The following is a 20,635-nucleotide window of genomic DNA, read 5'->3' as shown; positions in this document are numbered from 1 at the left end:
AAAATAACTACTGAAGGCTGAAATAATTCAAGGATTAAAGGATTTGTTATATCTGAATGCAAATTGAAACACTGTCTTTCAAACTGTGCCTCCCTCTGACTGTCATGTCTTTGCTTCACACACTCTCTTTTTCTTTCCCTCCCTCTGCATCTCTTTGTAGTTGTTGGAGCAGGCTCTGGTGATTGAGGAGCAGTTGAGGCGGGCAGCTTACCTGAATATGACCCAGGACCCCAGCCACCCGGCCATGGCTCTCAACACTCGCTTCGCCGAGGTGGAATGTCTGGCAGAGTCCCACCAGCACCTGTCCAAAGAGTCTCTGGCCGGGAACAAGCCTGCAAACGCCGTGCTCCACAAAGGTCTGCGGTCCAGTTTCAAAAATAGCTACAGTCTTAATTGTCAGAATTTCTGCACCACCTGCCAAAAGCTGGTAAACTGGGAAAACAATCCCGCACAAATGTCATTTACAGGGCAAAATTACTGATATAAATTTTTCATAAGACATCTGTCAGCCCACAGGTCATCTGCGCTGTGTTGTGTGTAAAGTTAGGCTGTGCATGAAACATTCATAAAAGAGGCAAGGACACATATTTAAATCTTGATCCCCCAAATCCCCTCATAATTAAAAAAAACACTATTATTGGATTCAGAAAAGATATTTCATTAAATACTAAATATTTTTGCATATTATGCTCCATCCATTTTTTCTACTAGTGACAAATCAATGCAGTCCTGTAATTTCTGTAGCCACACTGCAAACATGTCCTTCTTAACAAGTCTTTTTGTAGCTGAACACAAGTTTTATGTTATTAAAACAAGTAATGAGTCTGCTGCAGCACCATTTTACAATAATTTTAACCCTTTCCTAGTGCAGTATGACCACCACTCCTCAAGACCTAATCTTTGCTTAGGTGCTGAGAGCATCATTGAGTCCAAACTGATTGAAGAGATTTCCGCACACTTATGGCTGAGACACAACAAACCGACAGTCAAAGAAATGGTAGAGACAAAAGCCAACTGTTGCTTCGCCTCACGTTGCCTGTGTCCTGGCCAGGAAGTTGCACTTGAACGCAGTGCAAAGACTACAGTCAATGGCTTACTAGCGTGTTCGTTCTGTGCTTGCAGGACGTAACTCTCCCTACCAGCAGGTGGCGGCAGTCTGTATTCGTCATTCAAAAAGGGAAACCAAAAGACCAACAGGATGGATTCAAGATGCTAGTTAGCCAGTTAGTACAGTAAAATGACATTTTACACAAACCATCTCAGAGCTCAATGGCTAAATACATAATCTTATTTAATGTAACAAGTTTGTTTCGATCTCACTTCCTCTTGACTTTAGCCGTTTGCTCGCTTACCTCACTTCTGTTTCTCTTCATGCGCCCTGAGCTGAACTACCAATCAAGGTGATTTCTCTCACCGACGGGCTCTGCCGGCTCCGACGCCAATTCCATCAAGAGAGACTCAGTTTTAGCGAAAAGAATATTTATTTACTTGTGCACATAAGTATGAAAAATGTGAAAAGTCTTTGACAATTCGACCCCTTTGAGATGGTATATATTTAAGGAGGGTGATGAATCCATAGTAGAACAGGGAACCCCCAAGGTCTTAATGCTGGTGGTGGTAGAGGTGGTGAAGATGAGATGAAGATGTGGGGAAGACAGAGAAGTACTGATGATTTAGATGAGTACTATGTGAGGTGACCACCAAACATGGGTGTTTTAAAGCGACCTGTTGCCACATTTCCAGTCGGGATAATGCCATGAAAAGTGGTTGTTTCTTTACTGAGCCACTGCTGTGTTAGCAGCCAGAATCCTCCTATGAATAGCTGTTTTTTACAGAGACATTGCTGTGTTTTGAGCTGGGATTGAGCTCCAAAAGTGGGTATTTGAAGCTGAAATATGATCTTTTCCTAACCATAACCAAGTGGCTTTTGTGCCTAAACCTAATCACATGTTAACCATAGTGATGTTGAAGGGTAAACTTGCGTAGATGAGTAGAGGAATGAGCCTTTGTTGAGCTCGTCCTGCACTCTGGATACAATGGCTGGAGGTGAACAGGGTGGAGGAGGGCGTGACAATTCTGCCTAAAATGACTGCTGGAGAGGAGCAAGCAGATTTAAAATGTTGCAGTACCATCCTGATTGGCTGATAGAGAGCGTTGCAAAGTTTGATTGGATAACTAGAAGAGTGAACACTCATAGTCAGCTGATTGGAGGAAGCAGTGAGAGTGGGAGGGAGAGAAAAACAAAGTCTTCCTGATTAAACATACGCTGAGCTTCATTTCAGCATGCAAAATTGGCCCAAAACGCCACTGACAAAGGCCGACTAGTGCCAACAGTGCAGGACACGCCTCAAAAAGTAGGCCAACATACGCTCACAGATGGCCGACAGCCAGCCTGGTGTGTCAGGGCCTTTAGATTTGAGCAGTGCTTCACTTTATTTTCAGCTTTCAGTCTATCAGACCTTCATCAGAGCATATTTTCCCCCCTCAGGCAGTTGACCCACCTCACTATTTCTTGTTTCCAGGTACTGACGCTTACGTGTAGAAATCCCTTAAAACAACATGATTTCAAGAGGAAACAGTTTTCTCCATCCATCCAGACACTAATCGGAGAGAAAAAGGAAGTGAATAAAGATGTTTTCACACCACTGCTGCGTGTACAACATCTAACAGGCAGCCTGTAAAGATCCTGTTTGACACAGCGGCTTTATTTTGTGTTCATTCGACTCACCGTCAGAAACGCACTCACAGTGATTAGTAGGATCAAAGTTTGGGAACAGGCCAAGGCCAAAGACTGTCTAAAACACAGGCGTTCAAATGTTATCTTTGACTAAGTCGCTGTCTGTGACCCTTACTGAATTATCTGTCAGTGAGAATTTTATGGCTTTTAGATCTTGGCAGTTGTTAATTTTAGGCCCTTGATCACACAATTTGCTTTTCATAATGATTTGATGTATTTACACAGTTTTTGAAAAGGATTTTAAAAAGAACTATTCATGCTGCTGCCCTGCGGTTTCTCTCACTGATCTTTTCTCCAGTAAATGATTCTACATATGCAGGGATGAAGGGCGCTTTCATATTAGGTACGATTAATTTACACTGTGCTCGAGTACGACTGCCACCCCTCTCCACATTAGTTATGTTGTTCCATATCTGGTCTTGCGTCATGGACACTGCTGTCACAGCGACTGTTTGCAGCGCGGTGAAGCTCCTGCTGGAGGAGGAGCTGCTGCTGTCGGGCTGTCAAGGTGGCAGCGAAGCCGGATCTGGGCCTGTTGGGCGGGCTGGGCTGCCATCTGATATAAAGGCATCAGTGTTAAATTGAGACTGTTTCCTAACCTGTTAAAAATGCCTTGTAGTTGGTTTTCACACCTGTCGGTATTGCACTGGAGTACACATGAACCGTACTCAAGACCACATCCTTAAGTGTACCTGCACACAGATTAATACCCAGTGTTTACACTCATCAAATGAATCTAACGTTGTGGTCAAGTGTACTCAGATTCAGACCCAGGTCCCTGATGTGAAAGCCCCCTAAATGAGAGCTAACAAGTGAAACCACTCTCTCTGATATGGTGTGTGTGTGTTCTCATGCTCTCACAGTGCTGAACCAGCTGGAGGAGCTTCTGAGCGACATGAAAGCTGATGTGACCCGACTGCCCAACATGCTGTCCAGGATCCCGCCGGTGTCGGCCCGCCTGCAGATGTCTGAGAGGAGCATCCTGAGCCGCCTCACCAGCCGAGGGAGCGAGCCTCCGCCTCAGCAGGTGAGATGAGACTCAGTGGTCAGAGCGGCCTCAGAAAACATCACAAGTAATCAATACTTTGGTAGAAAAATTAAGTCAAATACAACCTTCTGTTTGATTTCTTTAATATTAAGTAGTAGTGAAAAGCCATGCTTGAGTAAAAGGACGGATATCTTGTCAGAAAATAACTTTGGTACAAGTTAAAGTCACCAATTAGAATATTACTTGAGTAAAAGTCTTTAAGTATCTGGGGTTGGTTGCACAAAACACCTTAAATTATGATTTTCCTTAAGGTCGTAGTTATGGTTTTCTCAAAATAAAATTGGTAGCCCAAAACACCCTTAATCTCCTCCTAAGGGTTTCCTTAAAATATTCATTTAAGTATCTATGGTTTTCTCCCTGTCTTGGTCTTAGACTTAAAGAATCCCCAGACCGTTGCACAAAAGACCTTAGCAACCAAACCAAGGTGAAAAAAACTTAAGGTACCTCTGACTCTATCTGCAACATGACTGAGTTTACGGTGATAAATGAAAAACTAACACACCCTGAGAAGAGTGATCTGCGACCAGGCACACTCAGTGTCCTGATCCTGGGTTTGTTCATATTCTGTTATCCTTCTTGTTTCTGTTCGTGTTCCTTGTTTCGTGTTATTCATTCATGCTTAATCTGCTTCCTGTTTTATTTCTCTCCTCACGTGTCGTGTTTGGTTTCACTTCCTGTCTTTGTGTGTTTTCCCGCCTGTTTCTGTCACACCTGTGTTGTTAGTCCTTCCCTGTTCCCAGAGTCTTCCCTTCACACCTGTTCTGTATTAGTCTTGTTGGATCCACCCTAGTGTTTCCCTCCACACCCTTGTTGTCAGCCAGTCCTCATTTCCCTCCTTTTGCCTGTGTCCACTTACTCCAGCTGAGTCTCGTTGTTGTGATTAGCTTTCTGTGTATATATACCTGTGTGTTTCCCTTTGTTCCTGGTCAGTTCATCCTGTGTTCATCCCAGTCTTTATAGTGGCATTTTCTTTTCCTGGTGTGTTGTGTTCCATTTTGGATTTCTTCCCCAAGTTCTTCCTTGTGTTCATCGTGCTTCCCTTGTTGCTTGTCAGTTTAGCTTTGGTTCTCCCTTTTATTTGGACTTTTAGTTGCCTGTCTCTTCAGTGTGTTTTTTATCAGCTGCATTAAAGCTCATTTTTTGCATTTGGGTCCTCCCTGAACTGATTTATGACACCCAGTGGATACACTTTTGATTCGACTGAATTCATTTTTGTTGCATTTTCTTCCTACAATCATTTTCTGTTTTCTGATATTTTGGGATCAAATTAACTTTGTAGTTTGTGCTTTCTGTGATCGTATTCCTTCAGAAGACGATAACAAGCATCACAAGCTTGAGTCCGAGCAAACAAACAGTCTCCATGGAAACTTTTACCGCTGTAAAAGTTTGTTTCAACGCAGCAAATGAGTTTACATTACTCCTTATCAAAAGAAGCCTTTCAGAGATTCTGTGCAACTGTGTAAGTCCCTCAGCTAAGGAGAAATTAAGCCTTAAGTGTCATACTTAAGGTGTTTTGTGCAACCGCTCCCTGATATTTACTGTACTTAAGTACTATATCAAGAGTAATGTAAGTATTGAAAGTAAAAGTAGAAGTTAATGCTGGTTATTGAAAAGCAAGCAGTCAGAATTCACAGGATTATGAAGTTTATTTCTTTGTAACATGAACTCCACCTTAAAAAAAATGGAGCGTACATTACACTCGGAGCAAAAAAAGGTCTTCTTTACAACTTAGAGGATTCAAAGAACAATATGAAATTAATTGGAGTAAAAGTATGCATTTTATTTAGGAAATGTAGTGACAGAAATATACAAACTGAAGCAAAGTACAGATAAATACTTAAGTATTATACCAACGTATTGTTACTTTGTCACATTACAGCACTGGTTTCAGGAGCAATATGAGATGAATAATTTCACTGCTGTGTCACAAAGTATTATTCGTCTCTTTCCTGAATGGTTTGGACTCGGCTGGCTATTACTATGCAGTGGAGGCTGGTGAGGAAACAAGGCTCAGTAAAATGTGCCTCAGGGCTGAGTAAATTTCAGAAATAAAAGGCTATGGCCCAAAAAACTTTAAAGTGTTCTGTAGTCACGACTCAGCAACCGCATTATTCCTTCTGAAAACCTGTGGAGACTCCCGCTCTCTATCCCCCATGGAAGAGTTTCCCCAGGTGTAATGAAGTTGTTTACTCTTCACCGCGGAGCTCTACAGTTCCGTCCCCGAGGATTCAACAAAGGCTGTATTGTCTCATTACTTGCATCTCTCCTGCACCTGTTCGCCAGAGTTGAACGTGTGTGTTTTATTCTCTGTTATACAACAGATCATTTCAGCCAAGCAGTGCGATTGGCTATGCGCTCTGACTGTGCTTTACTGGTTGCTATGCCAACTCTTGTCGTAACCAAGGAAACAGTCGGCAATCTGACTCGCTCTCTTTTTGTTTTTTTATGGCTCCGTGTCGGTGACAGCCGTGGCCTGAGGCATTGTGTTTTTGAGTTGTTCGTCTGTCCGCCCCATTCTTGTGAAAACAATATACCAGGAACGCCTGGAGGGAATTTCCTCAAATGTGGCACAAACGTCCTCATTGGCTCAAGGATGAAGTGATTAGAATTTGGTGGTCAACAGTCAAAATTGTTGGCCAAAACTCAGACAAAAATTTGAGACACGTGTAATACAATACATAAAATGATGAAGTGTTGACAGTTTATATCCAAAAGGTCAAAGGTCAGCTTCATTGTGACATCATAATGTTCTGCAAAAACATTTTTTTTGGCCATTATTCAGTGTCATAACTCAGGAGCAGAAGGGGAGACATGTGGTTGATTGCTGAATTGATGACACTGATCTTGAAACTTTGCTGAGTGTATCGATCTGCTGTGCTGCCGGGTTGAAGATATGTGTGAAGCATCCATGTTTAAGGATTTGTAACTTCTGTAACATCAATATCTGAAGTATCGTGTACTGTCTAGGAATGTTTTAATTTCCCTGACGATGAAATGGAAGTTTAAAAGTACCAAAACCCTCAAAAAATGTGAAAATTGAGCACAATTTAATCTCTGAGATCAAAGACTGTGCTGAAAACTATTACATACATTTTAAGAGCCTTTTGAAATCGTTAATCACATTTTTAAATAACCAAATCTTATTTTAAATGCCACTGAAATGTTCTTTAGAAAAATAAATCTTTAGGAAACATGCCTGATTAATACAAAGTTTTTTTTTAATTGGGTGAATGGAAAAATAATCGCATACAATAATGACCATTTTAACCAACTAGGGTTTCTGCTAGTCTGGACCAGTCAACTAATTGTGTGCATTTGTGCTACTATCATTGCTATGTCCGGTGATTGTGACGAGGCTCTCTGTCAGTCCTCTGGAAAAACAGTCTCTAAGTGAAGACAGTGTGTTCCTTACTAAAGTCAAGTGAGGAAAGTTAAAGATAACCTCCATTTCATCAACATATATACACATCCTCACTATATGACATATGAGTCTGCACAGACATGGATGTAAACTGCAACTTGACTGGTCGGCAGTTTATTTCCTACTGTGGGAAAAACTTCTCTCACACAACTTAAACCAGCTAAATGTTGTATGGAAGAATTAATACCTGCTGTATGGCTTTAATCACAGCATTCTCTTTTTGTTATCCTTTAGAGGAGTCATGTAGAGTTGCAGCTGAATTACTGATGTTTGTTTCTCAGCCTTTTAGCCAGGGTGGGTTCGGCTGCTCCCAGATGTACAGCAGCAGCTTCGGTGGAGGGTTCAGAGGACCGGGTGGACAGCCTATGGTAAACTACAGTCAGATGCCTCTGGGACCCTACGTCAGCGGTAAGGATCAACATTATTGTATCATAATTAACATGAAAACAAGTGTAGACTGGAGATTGTTTCTGTAACTTGATTATACTATTAACTAACTCAAATTTAGCTTTGACAGACTATCAGAGCTGCAATGATTAATCAAGTAGTTTAATTAATCTCCAATTTATCTGAATCATTTTTTAAGGAAAAAAAAAAAGTAACTGTTTTTTCCTCATCTGTGACAGTAATCTGAATATCTTTGGGTTGTGCTCAAGAGATCTGACAATTTTCTGACATTTTATAGACCAAACAACTACTCTGTAAAATAATCGATAGATTATTTGACAATGAAATTGATCATTAGTTACAGCTCTACTAGGCATCAGATATTTTCTCAAAGATAAGAAGACATTTCCAGAAGTTGTACACAGAATTTGACATGTGTTTCAGTTCACAACAACAATCAGCCAGTTTCTGTAATGGATGAGGTCAACTACTTTTCGAATGGTTTTGATAGTGTTGAGTTAAAGGATAACTCTGGTTTATTACACCTTAGGTCTTGTTTTGATCATTTCTATTTGTAATAATTAGATTGTGTTTACCAAGTTAAATGGTGAGATCTGGAGCGCAGCACCAAGTGATACACTTTCATCAGTTATCATATCAGTATCATGATGTCAGGCAAGAAGCATGAGCATTCAGATGATCGTACATGTTTTAAACCAACCCTCCCCCCAGGTGAGCTGAACTTATTTGAGAAATAACTAAAATTCCTTTGTTTTCTCTTCCAAACCTGTCCTATCCATCACTGCTGTCAGACCTACATCCTTATTCAGGTTTGACCTGTCTTACTATCCTTAGCTGTGTACATGACTAAAAGGGGACTTGGAGAGTGCAGAGCTGTGCCGAGGCCAAACACTGAAAAAGAATTTGTTTATCCAAACTGTGAACAAAATTTGCTTCAAAATTTAATTGGTTCTTCCTTGGCCCCACGCTACACCCTTTCACCAAGTTTCATGAAAATGTGGCCCGTAGTTTATCCTGTTATACAGCTGACAAACAGACCAACAAACCGGAACAAAAGCATGAGGTGTTTTCACACTAAACAGTTCCTGGGACTCCCTGAGAGGAACTGGAGCTCCTGTGAGAACTACATACCTTCAGTGGCTTATTTTCTGTTTGCATTCACACTGCTAATAGGTACACAGATGTGACCTTTTGTAAGCCGGCCGGTGGTTGGTATAGCACTGTCACTTTGGCTTTGACAAGCTAAAATCATTTAGTATTTCCACTGTTGCATATATGCTCAGTTAAGCCTGGACTTCACTATTGATTCATTTTTCCTGTTGTTCATGTTTTGTGTTGTCAGTTGTTTAACAAGGCTAATGGGTTTCTCAAAATGGCAGTCGCCGGTGCTGCATTGGCTCATGTTCAACCAATCAAGGCATACTTAGATCACTTAATGTTCCTTCTGTGCTGGGCGAGTAGCTTCTCTGAAATAGGAGCTAACAGAAGTATGTATTGATATTATTTATTTCATTGATATTGATCCACAAATATTTCACTATCCACAAACATGTCTTCTCATATCCACAAAAAAAGTGCAAATCATGCTGCATTTTTGTAGATATGACTTCACGCCACACAAAGATAAAAAGACATGTTTGTAGAAAATGAAATATTTGTGGTTACAAATTATAAAGAACAAATAAATTCCCTTCAAACAGCGTTCTAAGAACTATGATTGTTCCTAGCTCTTATGGTGCAGACACAACACACAGTAGGGCACTTGGGACTATGAAAAGTTCCTCCTGTCTTAAAACGCCTATTACTTTCTTGGTGGAGGTAATGAGGGTTTTCAGACATTTTGGGCACACTCAATTTCAGTTGTGTTTTTAATTAAATGTTGAAGTTACTGTGTTTGTTCTGTTTGAAAATCACTGAATCACATTTAACTACTCCATACCCATTGGTAGCTTTGTCACCTTCTACCTATGCCAATCCTCAATGCCTATGTGCAGTTTCACATAGATTGACCACGTCAGTGAGTAGGAAAACGTGGGACAGACAGAATGACTGACTGACAGCTTCTGTGATTATGTACACCATACCATACCATGACTTAGTCATACCAAAAATTAGAAAAAACAAACACTGGTCCACAGGGGGAGCCACAGCGATCTGTCGCATTTTAGCCATTTTTAAGCATTTTTCTGTTGTTATAGTGCCACCCAGTTGCCAATTAGAGTTAAATTTCTCCAGTCACCTTGAGGCGTCCTGTTCTACATATCTACCAAGTTTTGTAAAAATCCATATGGCGGTTAGGCCTAGATAAGAAATTAGCTCTCTAGCGCCCCCATTTTGTTTGATGGGGTCAATAATGGAGGGTTCCCCTCAGATTATGTGTGGTCATATGCCTACAAAGTTGCGTGGTGATGGGTGAAACCCTTGAGATGTTATACACCTTTATGTGATGAGCCACGCCCTCCGCAATATTCATTGCCTTATAGAAGCTCAGTTTTAGTAAGTTTTCCAACTTTTGCCAAGAGGGAACTTTAGATATTGGTCCCTAGATTATGTTCACCCAGTTTCATGCAGATCGGACAAACTTCCTAGGAAGATATTGACTTTAAGTGTTTTTCAAAAAATTCAAAATGGCGGAAAATCTATATAACCGGAAGTTATGGGTTCTTGAAGCAAATTTGTGCAAAGTTTCATGTCTCTACGACATACGGGGCATGAGATATGCCCATTCAAAGTTTGCAATTTCAATCGGTTGCTATAGCGCCCCCCCTTTGGCCAGTTGATGTAATATTGCTTCATTCACATCCTCCCATGACCCTCTACCACTGTACCAAATTTCACATGGATTGACCAAGTCAGTGAGGAGAAAAACGTGGAACAGACAGACACACAGATTTCGTCATTTTTGTTATTATATAGTAAGATATGTCATGATGTCAAACACAGATATTTACAGAGTTAAAATGAACAACTAAAATCTTAAATCTCATTCCTCCTCAGTGTCCTCTAACGGCCCTCCACCCCCTTCAAGCCATCTGGACAAGAAGTCACTCGACTCCTTGAGAGACGTAGCGACCCCTGACCTCAAGTCAGGCAAACCTAGTGATGTCATCTGTATCGAGGACTAGGCCAGCTCTGCAAAACCGACCCGAGGGTCAGAAAACTCCCAGGGATGGAATCTGTAAGGATGACAGCTGCCCATCTCCTTCGCCACATCCTCCTCTTTCTCCTGCTCCTTCCTGACTTCAAATCTACAGAGTCAAGCTCTCTAAGGCGATTCACTTTTTGATTAATACAGATGTATCTATCTTAACAATTGCACTTTTATCTTTCGAGGATCCTATAGAAGTATTTCAGTAGATATTTTGCTTTTGTTGACCTGTGCTGGAGAGCTGAGGATAAGGAGGGAAAATGAAGTAGCTGTTCTGAAAGAGGATTTTTATTTTCAGCCCCGCGTTACGAGGGGAAACTCAAGCGAGTCGGCATGACTGAGTTTCCTGACGCTCTTGATTGCGGCTCATTCTAATCTTGGAATGTGTGTTTTGATCGCGCCAGACTCTACGTTTTCATCCTGTGTGCGCCCCGTTGCTTTTAACCATCTGCCTATTCACTGTACACTGTGACTGTGCCCCTCTGGAGCTTGTTCCCTGTGAGGAGGAGTTAAGGACGTCTTCAGTCATAGTCAGATAGGAGGTTGTTTTTCTGAGGGCCAATATTGTTACTTTAAATGAATATGTGTTTTGTCATTCATGTAGTAACCAGTGGATAAAGTATTGATTTGAAAGCATCAAAAACTACTATCATGTATGCAGTAGCTGGACACAGTCTGTCTGAATCCTCTAAAGACTGCCACCCGCTGGTCATCTGGAGAAAGTAATCTCCTCAAAATCTGCAGGTACACTCGACTGCAGCACCAGTAACCTCCGAGGGTTGGCTTCTTGTACTGTATATACTCAGAGACTGCTGTTTATTTTACCTCACATAGGTCTAATCATAGTGAAAATATGTATACATACATGGATGAAATCAGAAGCCTTGAGCCTTGCCATCGTATGTGAAGATCGAGCAGAGGAGAAAAAGCTGCAGGAGTGGCAAAAATGATTTTTAAACGCATTTCAGAGAAGACTGAGTATTTCTGTGTACGGTACAATATTTGTGATTCTTATTATATTTGAATGTTAGTAGTGGCTGTAGAGCTTAACCCTGGGGCCATGACCAGTGGGACTGCACTATAAACAGGAACTCATCTGGTCTACATCCACATACTGTACAGGGCTTTAATGTTCAGGCCTTACTGACAACAGAGTCCTGGAGTGGAGCGTGGCTATTTTACGTACATCCCAGGGACTTTCCCAGCTCCCTTTCATTGTTAGAACCGAGTAAGAACATATGTGCTTCTGGCGCAGTGTCATTTTGAGTCTAGTATTTGTCGCAAAATGAGCTTTTGTTTGCTTCTCTTTATGTTGAGGTAAAATAAGACGTGTTTGGTCACTTGGTGCCATTAAAGAAGACGATCCAGTATGATTTGTTCATTTATGCAGTGTGTTTCCTGCACAGATGTGGAGACTGTCATTAGGGCTGGGCGATATGGAGACAAATATCACAATATTTCACCAGTACTGTAGGGTGGAGTATCGGTGCTTTCACTAAATATTTACACAATGTGATTTTTGATTAATAATAATCAGCAATTTGGATAAAATTACCATGTGGTTAAAGGCAAAAACAGAACAGTGAGAACAGTCTGACATCACTTTACTGTAATGCATCTTTTAAAGGTTCAGTGTGTGTAAGAATTAGGGGGATTTAGTGGCATCTAGTCGTGAGCAACCAGCCGAACCTTCTCCTGGTTAGAATTCCTTCAGTGTTCATTGTTTAGGTTTTTACCAGGAGCCGAATTATCCGCAGAGGTCTCTTCCTCTCCAAAACAAACAGACCAGGTGATTAAAACCAGTGACAACACTGAATAAAGCAGTTTCACGTAACAAATCAGTGTTTCTCCGATGCCGTTTGGCATGTCGTAGATGGGCCGCTAGTCCAGCACCTGCTTATGTGTGCTCACCTTTTTTCTCTGATAACTTAAGATCCAGACAATCAGGAGGTTTTTATCAGGAGCCAAATTATCCACAGAGGTCTCTTCCTTTCGAAAACAAACAGACTAGATGATTAAAACAAGTGACATCACTGAACGAAGCATTTTCAAGTAACAAATCAGTGATTCTCCGGTCATAGATGGGCCGCTAATGTATGCTCACCTTTTTTCTCTGATAACTTAGATCCAGATGATCAGGTGATTTTAACCGGGAGCTGAATAATTCCCACAGGTCTCTTCCTTTTCCAAAAAATGACGTGCAAAACTAAAACTGGCAGTTCACCCTGGCGATTTCCATAAACAAGTACCTGCTGACTGTGTAGTTATAAATGACTCACTCTAGCGGCACAAAGCACAGACGCAATGCATCACATAGGGGTAGAGAAGCTGTGTTTTTAACCTGCTCTGTATTTACAGTGTGTGATCGCTGCCAGCTTCGTTGTGTGTGTATTAAGTTTTGTCAAGTGCTAATGCAGTTGGTTACACAGGATTTGGAATCTATATTAACCAGTGCCGCATTAATTACCTGGAGGTTTTGGATCATGGATGCATTGATTTCATTTATTTATAAGGACAATGCACATTAATCAACACCTCTGGAAATGTGCAAGTGTTAGCCAGCTGGCTAATTTTTAACTGCAGTCGTTTGGCAAGATCTTTTGAAACCAATAAAAGGATCAAACTCACAGGACAAAGACAGCATAAAGACATAAGACGGCAGTAACAACAGCAAATAGAAACTGTCAAGATAGAGCAGAAGCCATGCAAAGCAATGTGGAATGTAAAAACACACACAACGTTGCTCTGGTGCTTCACATTGCCTCTGAAACAATGAGGTGCTCTGCTACATGCTGCAGCATGTCACCTCACAACCATGTCTCATGTATTTAGGCCAAGAGGTAACGAAAACAGTTGGTTATACACTAAAGAAAACATGCTTATTATATTCCATTTCTGCCAGTATCTCCCCCTAAATCGACACACCTGACCTTTAAAACCGGGAAAACACAACACTTATGATATTTAAAATCTAAGACGATATCTAGTCTCCTAATATTGATGTATTGCCCAGCCCTAACCGTCACTAGTAGTGTCACAGTCTGAACACACATCTGCAGGAATATTTTCTGTGCATCAGCTTCTACAGTAAGGACCAATGTTGCACAGCGTTACTCTTTAGATAACGTCTTCACTTCCAGTCAGTTCTGTTTGGGCTCTTTTTAAGAGTGTACGTTGTTGCCTATTGCTTTACCTGGTGTGAAGACACGTTAGCATGGTATACCTACATATCTTGTCCATTCCATCTATGATGTGCTGAAGTGGCCGTCCACATAAGTAAGACGATATTTTATAAATTCAAGCTTACTATATTTCCTTTTCTACGAAGGCGTTGCTCGAATGTTTGGACTCAAAGTGCAAATTGTTATTGACATATTTATCTTTTCTTTTTTCCAAAGACCAGTGGCATTACCTGTTTGTATTATTATAGCCATTGACAGCACTTATTTGACATTGTTGGACTGACGATTGTGATTGGACTCATCTAAACTGAAGAGTGTTGTACAGAGTTGGCAAGTGTATTTTCTTACTCTCCTTTTGCAACTTCAAATGGTTGTCCTGAGGTGCTCTCTTCTGCCCCCCCCCCCCCCCCCCCCCCCCCTTTTCTCACACAGATTGTGTTACCGCAACCCTGCCCTCTCCCATCAGACAACATGCTTTAACTCAACAACTAAAAAATTCAGTTTCAGCACATTATCGGACTGTTTTTTTAAAGCACCACGAAATGAACCTTGAAGTGCATCATATCAGCTTTTTGCGCTCTTCTTTGTTAGTGTTTATCAGTGCCGTTTTCTTCGTTGTGTTTCTGTTCATGCCATCGACTACTTGACCATGACATGTATTAGGTTGCTTGACAGATAGAACCTCAGAAACATGTAAATACTTGAAAGATTTTTTCAGAGATAAGTCCATCTCGTACAGATTTATGTATCAAACTGAAAAAAAAAGATGAATGTCTGCTGGATGGTGTTGCCATAGAACTGCAGAATGCACCGTATGTGCTCATTAATCAAAAATCATGTCCTTTTTGCCCTCTGGAGTGACGACCACGAGACGACGTCAAAAACATGATACTCCAATGAAATGCAATCAAACTGAAGTCGGTATGAATGTAATGTCTGTTAGAAAAAAAAGGCTTCAGTCTAATATTATAAATATGTTAACAATGTATGTACATGCTTATTAACATGGCTTCAAAAGCTACCAAAAGACCCTGATAAAAGGCACCTTTGTTGCAGTGAATGCACAGCATGTGAAGCGTTTGATATGACGGTTCACTTTGGGGAGGCAGTAGTGTATCTAGCATTTACAGACAATGAGCTCCAAGCAGTGTTATGGTTCTGATATTTGTGCTGTATAGCAATTGAATGAACAAGTGAATTGTCATCTTTTTATTTGTATTCTGTGTATTTGTTCAATGTGTTTTAATAAATCTTCTGGACAACAATAACACTGTGTGATTGTTCCCTCGCAGACGAGTGAAGGAGCGTGAATGAATAACTGTGCTGAGTCGAGGAGGACTTCAGATTCAATTAAGGCAATTGACCATCTTGACTTGACCTTACACATTACCTTGTGTTCGCTGTGCGGCATCACAATCTGCATGAGCCAGCAGTGCTGTAAATGTGATTAGAGGCAGGAATAGAAACACTGGCGCAGTCAGTGAGGGACCGAAGACAGAAGCCATTCACAAAGGACACAAACTAGTTCAAAGACAATTGAAAAGAAAATACTGAGAATGAATAAAAGTTACCAAACCAGTCAGATGACGTGGTTCTGGACCTCCAGCATGCACTGGGTTGGTTCGGGCGGTCAGGATGAAAGTCAGAACCTCCAAATCTGAGGCCATGGTTCTCCACTGGAAAATGGTGGATTGCTCCCTCTGGATTGGGAGAGAGTTACGCCTCAAGCGAGGGAGTTCAAGTATCTCAGGGTCTTGTTCATGAGTCAGGGTAGAATGGAGCGTGAGATGGATCAGAGGTCCGGCACAGTGTCTGCAGTGATGCAGGCGCTATGCTGGACCACCGTGGTGAAGAGGGAGCTGAACCAGAAGGCAAAGCTTTCGATTTACTGGTCCACCTACATCCCAACCCTCACCTATGGTCATGAGCTCTGGATAGTGACCGAAAGAATGAGATTGTGGATACAAGCGGCCGAAATTAGTGTCCTCAGAAGGGTGGCTGGGCTCAGACTTAGAGATAGGGTGAGGAGCTCAGACATCTGGAGGGAGCTCGGAGTAGAGCTGCTGCTCCTTCGTGTCGAAAGGGGTCAGTTGAGGTGGTTCGGGTATCTGATCAGGATGCCTCCTGGGCGCCTCCCGTTGGAGGTGTTATGGGCATGTCACACTGGTAGGAGGCCCTGGGGCAGACACAGAACACTCTGGAGGGATTACATATCTCATCTGGCCTGGGAACACCTCAGGGTCCCCCAGGGGCAGCTGGAAAGTGTTGCTGGGGAGAGGGACGTCTGGAGGACTTTGCTCGGCCTGCTGCAGCAGTGACCCGGCTTCAGGTAAGTGGTTGGAAATGTATGGATGGATGAAAGTTTGAGAAACTCTCAAACTCAAACCTGATCATACGACCACACTGACACCATTTGTATGAGATATGTCAAATTAGCCAAATCCTGTACAGCAGGTTTCATGTCCTGATGTCCCCGATGTTCAGACCCCACTTTATCTTCTTACTTTCAGAACATACTGCAGCTGCCCTTACAAAATACATAGTGTTGCATGAAGTATTCATACAACTGGCACATACTAACACTGCACCAATAACACTGCACCTCGAGCTTTGACCCTATTTCTTAATGATATCACTGACGGTTACCTTGGAGACAGTGACGACCCATCCGCTCCACTAGGTGTGCCTGTTTTCCTGGCTGTACTTTCTGTTACAGGATGTGGGTCAAGGCAGAGGGTCGTCATTTACCTCACGAGCCACACCGATATGAAGCTCACCACCTTCCAGCAGACTTCCCTCCCTCCCTCTTCCTTCACAGCACAGCTGCTGTTCTTTTGCTTTCTCTACAGGCAGTAATAACTGCATACATTGTAGACTCTGACACATTCACGGCGCCTAATCAGAAGTTGTTATTTTGAGCCTCAGAATTGAGCATCAGAACATTTTTTTTTATCACAAGAGTAACAGATTAAACACAGCTAAGAAAATGAGAATTCTCACATCACGAGGACAGATACTTGTATAATACTCGTACTTGTCAAAAGTACATTATCTGTACCAGATACTCATTTTATCCGAGTATTCAGCTCAGCCTTACTGTGTATACCTGCCACTACACCAATAGTCACCATCACTTGACATCTGTCATTGCAGCTTCTGTTAGCTGTTAGCTGAGCTGTCATCTGTCTGCAACTCAGTCAATGTGACGTATCTTCCACTGCACAGAGGGTCAGAATAGCCAGGAAAGCATGCTGGCTTTCATACTGCAAAACGCGACTGGATGTAATAACAATAATAATAAACTTTATTCATATAGCACCTTTCAAAACACAGTTAAAAAGTGCTGTACAACGAAACTAAACACAATTAAAACACAAGAAGAATAAAACAAATAGCATGTCATGCAGTAAAAGATAAAATAAGGATATCAAGATAATAAAAGGTCATCAAAATCAGTAAGATAGCATAAAATAGACAGACAGCTCAGATAAAGTCAGGATATGCTTTACGATAAAAGTATGACTTAAATGAAGCCAGTGACTCAGACAGCCTTATATCCTGAAGGACATCCTGGTATTTTTGGCATGCTGTATTTGGCATACTAAATCTTCTTCCGCCTTACTAAATGGTACAGCAGTATGGAAACTCATATATCTTAACATGTTTTGTAATATGTTTCTGTTATGGCACTGCTGTGTTTCCCCTCCCCGTGTTCCTGTCTGTCTGTCTTCCTCCCCCTGTTTAGTTTTGTCCGTGTGCTGGCGTGGGCATGGTCCCCCTCCCTGGGCCCTGGCTCTGCTCATTATACTCACCTGTCTGCCATCAGCTCATCAACCACACCTGCCTCATCAGCTCAGCAGCATGCAGCGTTTCTACTCTGGCTCTTCAACAGTGGATCATCACTCTCCTGCCGTCCAGCTTCACGTGCACACCACGCCAGCCTGTGACAATAAACCTTTTCATCATCTCCACCCTGTGTCCCACGCTTGGGTTTCCCTCGAGTTCATAACAGCTTCATGGTTTTTTTATGTTTTATCTTCAAGTCTTTGTATTGTTTTACCTGGCTGTGAGACAAATTTCCCCCTGGACACAATAAAGTTAAAGTTGAAAACTGAAGGTCACACTGTTGAGAATTTTCCTGGCAACAATCGCATGAAGAACAACTAGTTTTTAGGCCAATGTGTGGCCCAGAGAAATAAACCAAACCCAAACTAAAAGGGTAGTTAAGGAGACAAACAGAACATTTTTCCAACCCCAGCATCTTTTAGGGAGTGGTGGATAATTTCTCTGCTTTAATTACTATTTTAGCATCAGTAAAACTCGCAATTTAAGATAATACAATCCTTTCATTATATTTCTTTTCAAGTTGGATACCAGAGTGCTTACTTAATGTTTTTCGGTCTCGTATAGGCTCATTTACAAACTGATAAAACTGCACATAAACACAGTTTACACAGTCAACAAAAAGATGACAGCATGGAGCCTGCACTGCTTTTACATTTAGCAGATTCATTCCATATTCTTTGGTTTCATTCATTATACTCAGACTTTTATTCCACGGCTTCAGAGTTCTTAATATTCTCACAGATTATTTCTTGAACAACAGGATATAATATACAGTATTTTAAATTTTATGTATAGTATAATACTTTATATGACATCATGCATGGATAGGTTACTGAACAGGCCTATTGGGCACAGGTCCAGGATCCTAAAGTGTCAGGATGTCCTGGTGTTTCCCTGCAAGATGTCAGTCAAATTAACACATACCAACCAGGAAGAGACATAATGACCACAAAAAGACACAAAGAGATCCACAGAGACACAAAATGACCAAAAAGACACAAAGTTGTTTCAAAGACACATAAAATTAATTACAACAGGCGGAAAAACCACCACAAAGAGCCAAAAAAGACACACAGTTTCTTCAGGGACACTAATTGACCCAAAAACACACAAAATGTTGTCAAAGAAACACAAAATAACTACAAAAAGGGGCTTAACAACTACAAAGAGACCCAAAATGACTAAACAGAAACACAAAGTTACTTCAGGGACACAAAATAACCACAAGAAGGGGCAGAACAACCACAAAGAGACACGAAAAGGCCAAAAAGAGACACAAAATTTCTTCAGGGACACAAAATGACCCCAAAAGACACAAAATTATTTCAAATAAACAAAAAATATCTACAAAAAGGGACAAAACAACTACAAAATGATACAAAATGTCCAAAACGAGGCACAAAGTTCCTTCAAAGAGACAAAAAATAACCACAAGAAAGTAAGAATAGCCGATGCTGTTGCTGGTGCTAATGGGGATTAGCACAGTAGTAGTACACAAATTGATCCCAAAAGACACAAAATGTTTTCAAAGAAACACAAAATAACTACCAAATGGGGCTTAACAACTACAAAGAGACACAAAATGACTAAATAGAGACACAAAGTTACTTCAGGGACACATAATGACCCCAAAAGACACAAAATTATTTCAAATAAACACAAAAATATCTATAAAAAGGGACAAAACAACCACAAAGAGACACAAAATGACCAAAAAGACACCAAAATATTTCAGAGACACAAAATACTACTACAATGGGGGGAAACTCCCACAAAAAGTCAAAAAAGGCCAAAAAGACACACAAAATTTCACCAGGGACACAAAATGACCCCAAAAGACAGACTATTTCAAATAAACACAAAATTATATACAAAAATATGCTTAACAACTACAAAGAGACACAAAATAACCACAAGAAGGGGAAAAAACATAAAGAGGCACAAAATGAACAAAAAGAGACACAAAGTAACTATAAGAAGGGGCAAGAAAAACACAAAGAGGCATAAAAAGGCCAAAAAAGACACACAAAATTTCTTCAGGGACACAAAATGACCCTTAGAGACACAAAATTATTTTAAAGAAACACAAAATAGCAACAAAAAATGGGGAAAACAACCGCAGAGAGACATAAGAAAGCAAACAAGACACAAAAATGATCCAAAAAGACAGAAAAATAGGTAAAAACACCACAAAGTCTGTGTGTCTTGCTCCTGTTAGAGAAGTGGTGGGACATTTTGCAATTACTTACATGCTGGCAACAATCATTTTCATTAAAGCTACTTTTTTAAATAGAAAATATGTCTCATGTTAATTGTTATATTGCATGAGCAAAGTCTCATTTTACCTTTGAACATTTTATTGAATGTATCACATGTATTGCTCCAGCTCATTTGGCTGCTCCTTTCAGTTCTCCTGTGTCAGTTACCACCTTGTCTTTTTAAATCTCAACCATTAGAGAGAAATTCACACAGCTGACTCCAGTTCAGTGTGAACTTCAGTCCCACACGGAAGTACTCTGAGATAGCATTGCCCCTAATTCCCTTTGTCCAGCCCACTTGTATGCAAAAACTCCCCTGATTGGTACACACACGGCCCCCTAGGCTTTTCATTGGCCACGTGCTTGACTTTGTCACTCTCCCATTGGCTGGTTGAGTCTGAGAGCCCTCACCCTGCTTTGTGCTGCTGTCTGGGCAGCAGCAGGGGTCTGGAGAGTGGGAGGAGGGAGGAAAACCAAAGAAAGGACAGAATGAGAGACTGGAGGGGCTGAGTGGGGGAAAGGACCCATCTGAAAAAGAGAGGGACAGAGAGGGGAGATAGAGGGAGGAACACAACGAGGCAGAGGGA

The 20,635-nt window shown here is 41.2% G+C and overlaps 1 protein-coding gene across 3 annotated transcripts in view; it reads left to right on the top strand.

The window, feature by feature from the left end:
• The window catches only part of chd5 (chromodomain helicase DNA binding protein 5), a 69,420-nt gene extending 54,211 nt beyond the window's left edge, over window positions 1-15,209 (top strand). For 2 of the 3 annotated variants that reach the window (XM_078170621.1, XM_078170618.1), the window contains exons 37-41: window positions 161-356; window positions 3,601-3,764; window positions 7,488-7,614; window positions 8,406-8,423; window positions 10,612-15,209. In XM_078170621.1, the coding sequence (XP_078026747.1) occupies window positions 161-356; window positions 3,601-3,764; window positions 7,488-7,614; window positions 8,406-8,423; window positions 10,612-10,739 (633 nt within the window). In that variant the 3' untranslated portion in view covers window positions 10,740-15,209. The remainder of the gene's footprint in view (window positions 1-160; window positions 357-3,600; window positions 3,765-7,487; window positions 7,615-8,405; window positions 8,424-10,611) is intronic. The other variant, XM_078170619.1, reaches the window with a different exon arrangement.
• Window positions 15,210-20,635: the final 5,426 nt, after the last annotated feature.

The sequence above is a fragment of the Epinephelus lanceolatus genome, chromosome 1 (assembly GCF_041903045.1).
Source record: "Epinephelus lanceolatus isolate andai-2023 chromosome 1, ASM4190304v1, whole genome shotgun sequence".
NCBI lineage: Eukaryota > Metazoa > Chordata > Actinopteri > Perciformes > Serranidae > Epinephelus > Epinephelus lanceolatus.
This window is presented reverse-complemented; position numbering and strand designations above follow the sequence as displayed.